This window comes from Stenella coeruleoalba (genome assembly GCF_951394435.1).
Source record: "Stenella coeruleoalba genome assembly, chromosome: 1".
Lineage (NCBI taxonomy): Eukaryota > Metazoa > Chordata > Mammalia > Artiodactyla > Delphinidae > Stenella > Stenella coeruleoalba.
Window position 1 is genome coordinate 16,577,546 of NC_137169.1, and position 12,877 is coordinate 16,590,422.

General features: G+C 44.0%; 1 protein-coding gene across 6 annotated transcripts in view; it reads right to left on the minus strand.

Annotated features, from left to right (window-relative positions):
• Nucleotides 1–3,248: 3,248 nt before the first annotated feature.
• The window catches only part of USP48 (ubiquitin specific peptidase 48), a gene marked incomplete at its 3' end in the record, with an annotated part of 103,634 nt that continues 94,005 nt past the window's right edge, over nucleotides 3,249–12,877 (minus strand). For 2 of the 6 annotated variants that reach the window (XM_079920853.1, XM_079920851.1), the window contains 4 exons: nucleotides 9,792–9,917; nucleotides 8,202–8,250; nucleotides 5,750–5,776; nucleotides 3,249–4,689 (listed from right to left, as the gene is read on the minus strand). In XM_079920853.1, coding sequence (XP_079776979.1) covers nucleotides 4,667–4,689; nucleotides 5,750–5,776; nucleotides 8,202–8,250; nucleotides 9,792–9,917 — 225 coding nt within the window. Of the gene's footprint in view, nucleotides 4,690–5,687; nucleotides 5,777–8,201; nucleotides 8,251–9,791; nucleotides 9,918–12,877 lie in introns of those variants that run through there. The other 4 variants (XM_079920849.1, XM_079920848.1, XM_079920852.1 and 1 more) reach the window with 3 other exon arrangements.

The following is a 12,877-nucleotide window of genomic DNA, read 5'->3' on the forward strand; positions in this document are numbered from 1 at the left end:
CACTAAATCTCAAGAAGTAAGTAAAGAATATAAAACACGATTCTCAGATCAGAGAGCAGCCTGAAGCACTGGCCGCAGCCTCCTGCTTTGCCCGGTGCCTGCACAGCCCGGCCTCTGAGGCTCACGGCACCTGTTCCTGATGTTCTTGGCAATGACAATCAAAACATTGGAAGCTGCCCCTCTGGGGCAGAACCTGCCTATCACAAAGACATAAATCTTCAATATGCATTCCAAACGCGTTCCAAATTCCTTTCAACATGACCCTGCACATAAACACAGAATCAAGGCACCTTACTGTTTGGCCATTAGCTTCACTTTCCTTATGGGCCAAGAGGAAATACTTATATAACAGAATAATCAAACACACCTGTCCAGCCATCATTTTAACTCCAACGGCTTCCAGCATAACGTACGTCCTAAAGTTCTCAGGGAGGGGGTTCCAGGCAGCTTGGCTATGCAGTTACAAGACCTCTTTTTGAAGACTTGTGGGAAAGATTCCACAGCGTTTCGTCACAAAGGCTGAAGTCTAATTACAAAGAATCACGAAGTATTTTACCCCAACAGCGTTTATTATTGCATGAGCCTCAGTGTGGGAGGGTGAACAAGGCAGCCAATACTGCTCTGTTCGAAGAGATAATTTGGAAACCAAGACAAAGCAAAGCTGAGCAACTTGGCTTAGTTAAAGGTAAATGGTGAGATTATCTGTAACACAGGTGACCCAACTTCTCAAACTAGCCCTTTCAACACTCGCCTACACAAGTATGTGCTATCTGAACAGCTAGCAGACTCCTCAGCCCAATCAACTCAAAAGCCAGATCTGAAAAAAACCCACAAATGTTTCGTATGTATGAGATGGGGCGTTGTTTTCTACATCTACTACTTTTTTTTTTTGCGGGGGGGGGGGCTATGTTTGGTCTTCGTTGCTGTGTGCGGGCTTCCTCTAGTTACGGCAAGCGGGGACTACTCTTCATCGCGGTGCACAGGCTTCTCATTGCGGTGGCTTCTCTTGTTGCGGAGCTCGGGCTCTAGGCGCGTGGGCTTCAGTAGTTGTGGCGCACGGGCTGAGTTGCTCCGCGGCATGTGGGGTCTTCCCGGACCAGGGCTCGAACCCGTGTCCCCTCTTGGCAGGCAGACCCTTAACCACTGCACCAAGTCTCCCTACTAGACTTGGCTCTCAGGACTTGGCACAAAGCCGTTACTCAGTGAAGTATGTGAAACAAAGTGTTACCATTTTACAAATGTCTGTAATCTGTATTTTAGTGAATAAAGGATTCCACTCATGTCGATAATCAAATCCCCAGCCAATATTGGTATCTATGCATTGCCTGGATTTTGGGGGGTGGTAAATGGCTAGCTTTCAGAATCAGAAATACAGTTGTGACAAAACCCTGCACCTGGGGCGGGGATGCACAGGCCATAGGCAAAGAGGTAAGAATCTCCTTAAAATGAAAATGCTGGTTGTTCATGAGACTGAACTCTATTCACAGTCCCCTGTAACACTGAACAAGCTGAACATCCAAATGCCAGAGAGAAAGGATGTGACACTCCTGCGCGATTCTATAACAGGAAAGGCAGGCTTCAATGCTCATTTCACCTTAGCAGTTTGTTCAGACAGAGATAACACCCTTTGGGTATTTAAAACAGGTTATTCAACCCTAGCATTCACTTCAAGTATTAACCAGGGTCTGATCAAGAAGCCCATGACCACACAGACCAACCAAATGGACATTTAAAGTAATAAAAAACTTGCTCTGGATTATGATGCCACAGAAACAAACATACATTTCTTTTAAATTGGGCAGAATGGTAACTGTAATTCTACACAATAAAGTTCATTAATACACAGATACTTATTGCCCCCAAGGAATGAAGACATCCCAACGGCGACCTATGTTTGAGGTGATGGCAACAATTCGTAGCAGAATGGCATGTTGTACACATCAGATTGGGGGTGAGGAATGGACAGAAATACAATGGGGATGGGGGGCAGGGGTGACTTCAAGCTTCGTTTTACCTTCCACAGAAGACTGTCTTTAAAAAACAAAACCACATGCATAAGAAACCTGACGGGAAGAGTCTCTGCACCTTGGTGCGGTCAAAGTCAAGGAGACAACTGATCTCCATCTATTAATACAGACAAGGCAAGAATTGATTTTAGGTTACATGTTGTACCTGTTTTCCCCGTACAAAGTGGTGAGGGCCACTAAATACACGTATACATGACTGTGTAACTCTGCCGACTGACCGTGGGCGGGAGAGGGCCCAGCCCAAGGCTTCCCAACAGGGGCGGCTTGCACATGCAGATTTAGTGGGTCTCAGGCCTGAAAACGTGCATTTTTTTTTTTTTTTTTTTTTTTTTTTTGTAGTACACGGTGCCTCTCACTGTTGTGGCCTCTCCCGTTGCGGAACACAGGCTCCGGACGCGCAGGCTCAGCGGCCATGGCTCACGGGCCCAGCCGCTCCGCGGCACGTGGGATCTTCCCGGACCGGGGCATGAACCCGTGTCCCCTGCATCGGCAGGCGGACTCTCAACCACTGCGCCACCAGGGAAGCCCGAAAACGTGCATTTCTAATACAGCTTCGCAGTGCTGCTGGTACTGTGGGGCCACAGACGTCACTCTGAGCAGTGCAGTGCTGGTAGCACACGGTTAAGTCGTGGGGGCAGGAGACAGAACTGCTCGAGCATCACCTGCTCACACAGGGCCCACCCCGCTCCCACCACCTGTGCAGATCAATAAGGGAGCCAGTACTGGGTCATCAGCCTGAAAGACCTACCACAGGCTGTTATTTTGTACCACTGCATGAGGAAAAAAGAGACTCAGGTTACACATTTTAAAGCTGTTATTAACAGCAAACTGGGGAAATACATCAGATTTCTGGGTGACTACTGACATGCTTATGTCAATCCCCAGAAAGAAACTTCTCTGGACAAACAGCTTCTTTACAGGGAGGAGGAAGCAGCTGCATCACGTACTAAGTGAACTTGCACACAAGTCTTTACCCTTGGAAAGTAGTAGTTGCTTGGCATGTTATTATTTTATGTTCAGGTCCATTGGGGGGCGGGGGACTGCAGGTGTTGGGATCTAAAAATGAGGATTAGCTCACGACCTGGACCTCAAGTCCTTCCTTTCCCTTTGCTGACCTGAGGGTGGGGCCCACAGGTTCCTAGAATGGGTTGTGAGGGTCCTGTGTGCAGTGCACTCTCCCACAGACTCATTAAACACCCCCTGCCTCCCCAGGGGGTACAGACTGAAGACACTGCAAACACAGAGGGGTAACTCAGGTAAGAAGTTGTAATCTTACCAAAAAGCCATAATTATTCTGATAAAAAGATCTATTCAAAGGGGATGCTGCCAAGGTTACTGGTCCTCAAATTGAAGCCTGACACCCCCATCCGGTATTTCAGTTTAAATTTTCAGAAAAGGGAGGGGTTAAAAACAAAAAAAAAGCCCAGCAAAACCCAGGGCTAAATAAAGTGTTAGCAAAAGAGACGCCTGAGTCAGCATCTCGGCCGAAAAGTTGTACATACGTACTCAGAGGAAACAGTGAAACAAACTCCAGTCTTAATTCCTTTGAAAATCCTCCGATATTCTAACGAATCCTGCTTTGGTCACGTGTGGCTAACCAACAATCCCGAGCTGATGACAGGGCACACTCCACGTGAACATTTATTTTTCATTTTTGAACAATGTGATCTAAAAGATCCTTTCTGGGTGTTTCGGAAGAATGCTTTCAAAACAAGAAAAGTGAGATCCAAGAAATGGCGGACTTGGAGGATGGGCAGAAGAAACTTTATATAAGAACCGTGTTAGTTTCCAAATGTATTTCAGGCCATTTTACTCTTCAGATAAGGTGGTCAGACTTCTCAAAAGTGCAAGGTGTATTTGATTTCCCACTTTTTAATAACAGTAAAACTGGAGGATGCTATGACATGTAATACATTCGCCATCCTTTCTGAAATGCATGGAAATAAAAAGCCTTTGAAGACACCAGTGAGACACAATCCCTTGGCTCATTGCAGGAGACACGCAGGTGCGCCCTCCTTTCCCAGCACCAAGTCAGAGACCAGCGGGCAGGGTGTGAGGCAGGTGCACTGGAGCCGACACGGAGAGGAATCTACTCTGAAGACACTTTTCCACAATTACGGCAAGTTCTTCACTTTCATGCTTTATTGAAAGTAAAATATGAATCAAAGACAGGTATTGGTAAGCAGGTTATGTCTCTAAAGAATTACTTTTAGTTCAGAGCAGAATGTTGTCCCATCTACTGTGATACAAATCCTTTATGGACCAATGCATCTGGTATGAAACTCAAGCAAGGAAATATAACAGAACTTTTATTCCCTCCCGTGCCTATAAATCTCATATGTAAACATGATTTACTGATACTGCTACTAAACTTTTTCAGTCTTTACTTGCCCATCCCCCCCCCACCCCCCTTAAATATAAAATTTGAAACATTTCCTTCAAGTCTGATGGCCTTCAGTGCAATCTGCTTTATCTGACATAAGGCATTTGGGGACAGTCACTTTTGAATGGTTTTCTGCCTTGCGGAGGAGTCATGTAATGGTTTAATTCTTAAATCCACTTTTTCTGTAATGCCCTAACATGTCAAACTCCTCTTCCTTTCTGGTCATTTCTTAGCAGTCAGCAAATGTTCAAAAAGATTAATGTCCAAGAAGACCAGTACCTGGGAAAAGAAACACATGTGGAGGTACAGTTGTGAACTGCAAGGTAAGAGTTCATATATTCCATTTGCCAAGAACGCATCACCAACAGGGAATATCCAACTTAATAAATGAGCACAGAAGCCTTTTGACGTTGAAGGGTAAGAGAAAGTATCAGCAGACTCCAGGTTTTCCGCTAAAGCACCTTCCTGTTGAGAGCCGTGCGGCTGTTAGTTGTCTTCACACAAGTTCATCGCATTTTACTCATGCTTTCATTTGATGGCCATTTTGCATAAATAAATTTTTTGCTTTATGTTTTGTTGTAACCACATCAGGAGTTTCTGTGTAGTGGGAACGTGTAGACAAAAAGCCGCACTGAGAGGGAGGCTTTATTTAGGCCAGTAGCATGGCTCACTTGTTCGCTTTAGCAAAGAAACCCCGGTATTCGATTCAACCTCATTCTTGGGCAAAGTTGCAACCTGTCACGGACCTCTGGACTAGGACACATAGAATCAAACTGGCAACAGTTAAATCTGTAAATGTCAAAGGTCTGGATTCGACTATGTGCACAACTATAGTGGCCAAGATGTAGTAGAAGGCACTGCCGTTTATCCACTTAAAGTAATAATCCAAAAAATGCCTAATTCTAAATAGATCGATGAAACCTTTTCACTGAACCTAATATAATTCAGCAGATTCTTCTCCTCTAATTCTTATCAGTTACATACAAACTGTTTTGCTCTAAGATGGGACTGACAGGAGGAATTTGAAAAGGTTAAGTATAAAAATCAAAATGCCACCAGCTAATTCCCCAACTGCCCCCCCCGCAATGAGAAAGAAGAAGCAGAATGGACATCTGGAAGTAGATACGCCTATCACACAGGCCCTATTTGAGGCCTGAGGCCTGAGTGCTGATACAGATAATGAAGAAGCTTGAATAAAAAATGCATTTAACTAAAATTAATTTCAGTCATGAGACTCAGATTGAATTAAATTTTAAAATCAAATCATAGGCTTCACTTTAATAGAAAATTAGAGTATGACTCTGACATTCATGAACAAAACGTGACAAATGTAACTTACCTTTAAACCCTTCTTCTGGCATACACACTGGAAGGAAAAAAACAGAATTCCAAATTGAAAAGATTGTCACTACCGACAGTAATAAGTTCACTTCAATGCCTAAAGACGAAAAGTTTAAAATAACTTTTAATTACCTTATTCACCAATAAACATTACCTTTGAAGTTATAGATAATAATCAAATGAAAATCTTTCTCTTTGTTTTTATTTTATCAAAGCAATACATATGCATCACTCAAAAGACAAATACTGGGAGAACAAGGGTTATAACTGGAGCCAACATTCTGCATGATGGGGGGAGGGGCTGGAGAAAACCATGTGGCCATCGCCCTCTCTCCCCCTCCGCCTCCCATTCCCACACTCTAGAAGGAACCACTTTCAGCCCTTGCAGCCACTTCTGGTATTTAACCTCTGTATTTCTAAATAACATGCTTATATTGCTAATTCATAATTTTAGATACTATCTAATAATTTCACGGAAAGAAAAATTTAGTTCTTCTCCCACCTCTTACATACCACCTGCCCCCGGAACCCATCCTCCTGAAAGTGACATTTTTTGCTAAGCTAATCTCCAATGTTTACATTATTTTTTATTACATAATACTGCTCGCAGTTGAACTCCCTGGTGTACCTTGGTTATAGTTCCTGTCTGGTATGACTTTGTCTTTCTGGGGTTGGTAACTGCTGCATTATTTATGTGTTTCATTTTCTCTGTACTATCTCCAATTCAAGTGTAAACTCTGAAAGAGCTGTAAACCTCAAGACAGCCATCTATCACTTCCACTCTTCCCAGGGGACATCCTTTGCCAAAGCCTGCATCCCACTGCTCCAATCTGGATCGGGTGTGCTCAGCACCTGCTGCAGAGCTTCCGTCCTGGAATTTCCCCCTCACCAGCTTCTAGGGCATCTATTCCTATGCTGGATCCATGTTTTTGGGTTCCACTGTTTTCTTTTTTTTTTTTCTTTTTTTTTTTGTGGTACGCGGGCCTCTCACTGTTGTGGCCTCTCCCGTTGCGGAGCACAGGCTCCGGACGCGCAGGCTCAGCGGCCATGGCTCACGGGCCCAGCCGCTCCGCGGCATGTGGGATCTTCCCGGACCGGGGCACGAACCCGCGTCCCCTGCATCGGCAGGCGGACTCTCAACCACTGCGCCACCAGGGAAGCCCTGTTGACTTCTTTCTTGATTTACTCTCTCATTTAACAGAGCACACCCTCCCAGAGTATCTCAGCAAACGGTGTGTGTGAGAAATTTGAGGTCTTACATTCAAAGAGCCATCAAGTGTGAAGTTAAAATAAAGTCTGTCTAGTTACAGAATTCTAGATTCAAACTCACTCTTCCTCAGAATCTTGCGGGCACTGGTCCATTAGTTTGTCTTCCTGACTCTTCATCCTGTGAATGTGGTTTTTCCTTCCATACCTCTAGATGCTTTTCGGGTCTTCTTATCCCTAGATTTATACTTTATTGTACCAGGCCCTTGGTGCACCCATTTTTAATTTTCATGAATTATTTTCTATTCTCTGAATGTTCCTTACACATAGACTATTTTGCTCTTTCTCTCGTATTGTTTATAGTTAATTTTTAAGCTTTCTTATTCTTCCTGTGTTGTCTATTTTCTCTGGGCTCCTTTTTTTTCTGTCTGTTGACTGACGTCTTTTGGTTTCATGCTCTTTGCTCAACTGTCTGGTGCTCTCTAGCTGTCCATTTCCACCTATTTAAGTGTGAGGTACTAAACAGATGTCTAAAAACTGTTCGGTGGGCAGTGGTGGGCTTAACCCAAGGGTACCTGGGAGATGAAACACTCTTTAAAAATATACGTAGGCTGTTTTCTTGAATTGCCCGTTTCCCCAGAGGATCATCCCTTCCCTCGACTATGGGAGGTAAGGGATGGGCTGCCAGTATTTGAAGAAAGAGCTGGTGGGTGATCTCCCTGTTTGGTAGGTAATGGGCCTCATTATCACCCTTCTAGGTTAATTTCTTCAAAGAGCTGAAACACAAACTCTACAGGTTGAGAAGAGGCAGTGACATGAGGGAAGGGCTGTGAGGATCTGCAAGGTAGTGAGCTAACTGCTTCTCATACAGCTTCCAACCGGCCTTTAGGTTTAGACCTCACTCTTACGCTCAAAGGCACCTAGGGCATCCGATTCCTCTGTACCTGTCTGAGGTTCTGCAATTTGAATTAGCTTTGCTTTTTGTTGACCTCTTTCACCTGCAGGCTTACATTCATTTGTTTCCTATGGTAAATTAGTACTGTTTTTCTCCACTTTCTAAATTTTCATAGATATCGTTCTTACTAAGATCTTTTCAGAGCAATAATGTAAGATTCTACCTTAACATGTAGAAGCTCTGTTCAAGTTTAAAAGTAAAAGCACTGTAGACGAAAGCATCAGTAACTATAATCCCACCTTCCTTTAACAAGTTCCTCAACAAATTCCCAAAACAAGTTGGTCTTTACCTTGCATGACATCATCCATTGCAGCATAATCTGCAATTGGTTCATCAGCCTAGAAAACAAATGAAAACAATTCAAAACCACAAGGGAGTGGAAGCCAGTAGGAGGATAACGTCCCACCCACCTCACACGAAAGGCTGGTCCCGAGCCCACCAGTGTGTTGCTCCAAGACACAAATACAAACACTGTCCAGTGGAAAACAGGGTTCAAACCAGAGCTGGCAATGTCCAGGATTAACAAAGGATGCCTTGTCAATGGTGGGTCTAGACTCAATACCCTGATAACCGCACAGACTGCACATTGGATGTGGCACTGTCTTCCTGCTCCTCAAATACCTTTAGATGCAGAAAGGTTCAGATACCCTGAGTTACTAAACACTGATCTAACTGATATGACTTAAGGTGCCAGTGATGACAGCGTGAGTTGGCAGAAATCAAGTCCGAATGGTCCTCTAAAAATGCCAATTAGGTTAAAAATACATTTTCATCCCGCCTCAACATCAAGCAACAAATGCTCACGTCCTTGTTAAGGCAGAAGCCAGCATTGAGTCTGAGCTTGCGGTGGGATTAGCTGCAAGGGCCAAGAGGACAATGTCCAATATGGACTGTAGCTGCCCATCTGAAGTACAAAAGCTTTAATTACACAGGCTGTTTCTAGGATTTTACACGGCGTCCTTAGGATTCAGCAAACCAAAGAGGCTTTCAAAATAATTCCACAGAACCTACAGTTCCAAGAAAAGCAAACAGGAAGGGGGTAGGTAGCAGGATGAGGGGTGTGTGTGTGGGGGGGGGATAGATATGGGCCTGCATCATCATTTCCAGGGGGTAGGTAGCAGGGTGAGGGTGTGTGTGTGTGTGTGTGTGTAGGGGTGTGTGTGTGTAGGGGTAGATATGGGTCTGCATGACCACTTCCAGGGCCTAACTTTATCTGACCAGAATTGAGGCTCTACGGTATGAAAAACGTATTTCACAGTTCAAAACCTGAAAAATATTCCATCACATCATGCAGGGGGCATGCTTCTAGCCATAAAGAAACAAAAGAGGCAAAGGAAAGTGACAAAATCAGGCCCTGAGGGAAGGCAGGGTTGGTCTAAAGAGGCTGGTTGAGTGATTCTTCTTCTGTGACAAAGTCTCAGAAGCCCCTACTTTCTAAAACACACCTACCTCTCCTAAATCCATTCTTCCCCAAAGCCAATTTCCATACCCTGGACAAGAATCCCATTAAGCCAACCAAAAGTATTTTGACTATTGTGGCCAAGACTTGTGTCTTATGTCCGTTTCCTGTACTTATGAGGAAAGGTGGAGATGCTTTAATAGTAGAAATATGGTTAAGTAATTCGCTGATCCAAAAGTTACGGAGGAGGTTAAATCTAGATTATTTTAAACAAGAATTATTAAACCCCACAAGACCCAATGATGTTGTGACCTCCTCTAAGTCTCTCAGGGCTCATCCAGAGATGGAGAATGTAGAGGCCAGCAAAACTCTCATAGCAGAAGCTTCTTACCACACCCTGCCGAGAACCTGAGGTAACTGTAACGACCACTGCACGCGGTTTACACATGAGAATCCCTCAGGTAAAGAGCTGTTACCTACCTTTAACAAAATGACAGATTCGGGAATGACGCCAAGGGTTCCGAGGGTGGCACAGTCATCACTTAAAATCTTTCCATCAATTGACAGATTCTGGTCAAAAGGAGCAACTGAAAATGCATGCATGATCTGTGCCAATATAAAGGAAACAAAGTTTGTGTAAAGCAAAACACTGAGACTTATACCCTATTTGAAGAAATAATGCATAGATTCTGAGGGCAAAATAAAAGACTTCAGAATACAAAAGATACAACAGTTTACAGTCAGCTCGCTTGCTAAATTCCTATTGAGACTCTAATTCCAATACATCTGAGAACATTCTTAGGAGGCCTGATAGAGAATTAGGAGACAATTATACCCACAGGACCTTGTCTTCTGCATCTTACCACCTCTCCACGGGCTGGGGTGCGGAGAAAACAAAGGAGCAGAAGGTGGGGCTGGGCCGACAGCTCCTCTGGTAATAAGGCTTGAGCAAGGCCGTCACTGTCACTCCTATCATGCCCAGGTTCCACATCGTTTTAATAACCAAGTCAATTCCAAATTCTTTCATAAGACCATCTCTAAATTAACCAGAAGGCTATCTGGACTCTTCTCGTTTTGATCCCCTTAGTGAGCAGCCGGACTACAAAATTCAGCCATTGGGCCTGTCACATATTCTTAGACCGAGTCTTGCCTCTAGGAACCAGAATATGAATTTCTTAAGGGTAGGGGCCATATACTCCAGCCCAGTTCTAACCAAGTCTTAAAAGTTGAATACATTCAGAAAGACTATTGTGCATAATACTTAAACATTGTTTTCAAATTCAGAAAAATTTTTATCACGTCCAGGGAGTAAATACCAGTGCGAAGTAAGGAGGAGTTGGGCTCAGAGAGGCACACATAGGTACCCTTCAATGATACATTCTAATTCTTCACTTGGGTGTATTCTAGAGTATTCATTTTATTATGCTGCATAACTGAGTGCCATACTCCTTGAATATGTTCCATTACATGCATCTCATTACACCAATATCCATGTTACAGGGAAACCATTCTACCCTTTTATGCACTCTATTCCTCTACTCTTTGAAAAATCTGGAAAGACAAAACAAGCAGCCCTGAACCAACTGTGTATATGATTGGGCCCAAGAGCTTTCCAGCTGGGAAGACTGTGACCAGAAAAGTGATTTTAATAATAGTACACAGGTAAATAACAACAGGGATAACAACACTGGCCTCCTCCCTGTTAGGCCAGGTTCATAATTGGACTTCTCAAAAGGACATCAGGCTCTCAGAAGCAAGCAGAGACTGATTAAACAGGGATCTGTAGCTACAGTGCAGTGACATCATCAACGATCTGTGTATGAAGCAATGAGCCTATTTCTGGTACATGAGAAGTAACGACGGGACAGTTCTACCGAAGGCAGCCCAGCACACGGGCATCAGGCAGAGGCAACAGCCCCAGTCAGTAAATATGACCCATGAAGAAGAAAGCACAGTTACAGAGGAAGTGTCTGATACCAACTTAATGTGGGCAATGTCACAGCTGCATGACTGTAGGAATGCTAGTTCACACGCCTAAGTGGGATGCACAGGGTCTTTGTACCACCACACAACATTGGACCAACCGCAAATACCTCTAGACACGAGTTCCATCTCTGAGGGGTGGAGGCTCATATTTTATATTTTGAGTGCACACACAAGGACATTTCAATTCATTCAACAACTCATGAAGATTTATCACACCATGTGCTGACTACCGTGCTAGGTACTGGAAATACAAAGTGAATAATCCCACCCCGGAGAGGTCGAGAGGACAAAACCAAGCAGTGAAGATGGTGGCAGAAAGTACACATTGCTCCTAGCGGAGCACACAGAAAGGAGCAGTTAGCTGTGTGGCTGAAGGCCAAGACAGGTTTTGCAGAAAAGATGTTGTGAAAGATGAACAGTGCTTACTAGTGAGGAGAAAACGGTATTTCAGAATGAGGGAACAGGCAAAAGGCATGGAGGCCTGTGCCCTGTATAATAATAATTCATAAACCGTAAGTGCTAGGAGAATGCTTCAGAAGAATTAACATTCTATAGGTCTGTTTAACAAGCGGGTGCAGCACTGTGGATCTGTGGGGCATAAAAGGAACAATGAAAACTCTGTTCCTACAAGGTGAGCGGCTCCATGCTGCTTGCCACGGGGGTGTGAGTGTGTGGCTGAAATAAGGAAATGCAATAAGGAAAGTGAAATAAGGAAAATTCCCTCCTTTCTAAAGCAAGCAATACTACCCACTCAAAACCTCTCTTTGGGAAAATGGAATAAGACAATTAAACACCAAGCATATTCCGAGAAAGGAGATGGATAAATTGTACTTTATGGCCTCATAGGTGGATGAATTAAGCAACTATAAATGGGTGTAGTTGCCATCCTATTAACTTGGAAATGTAGTATACCCTAGAGGACAGGCTCCATGAAACATAAAAAAAATGCACTACATGCTTAAAAAGTCACCCCCCACCACCGCCTGAGGCTCACATGCACGCCCACCACAAGCTCTAACAGTGCTCAGGCTGCTGGGCAAAAAGGTCCCATCTAGTGGGAGCTTTCGAAGCTACCACCACGGATCACTGAAGGGAAATTACACTTCACTGCCCTTTCTTTGGACTGTTTAGATCACAGTGGTCCTCGAAGCCAGGACGGGAGATGAGAGGAGGGACACGGCAAAGGAGCCATCCAAGGAGAGCGCGTTTGGGGGCTGTCCTGTGAACAGCTGCTGCCTTCTAGCAACTCATTTGTGCAGGTAACATGCTCACAGACAGAGGTTATTTCTGCTGACTTTTGATTTATTCTTTAAAAAGGGTAGTCCACAATAAAAAGCAGCACAGGCTTTGAAAATGTCTTTATCCACAGGGGCTCTTTTTGTAATTTAAAGGTTTTGAATGTTCGAGGTTTACCACTGACAGGCAGAACGCCGGTGATAGAAACAAGCTTTCTCAGATGTAAAAGCTACAATAACAGAGTAAAGCTATCAGGCCAACACATTTATTTTCAGAGCCATGGGTTCAACCAAGGGAAATACTGTTCCCGGGACAATCTGGAACACATCACACCCTCAAAGGAA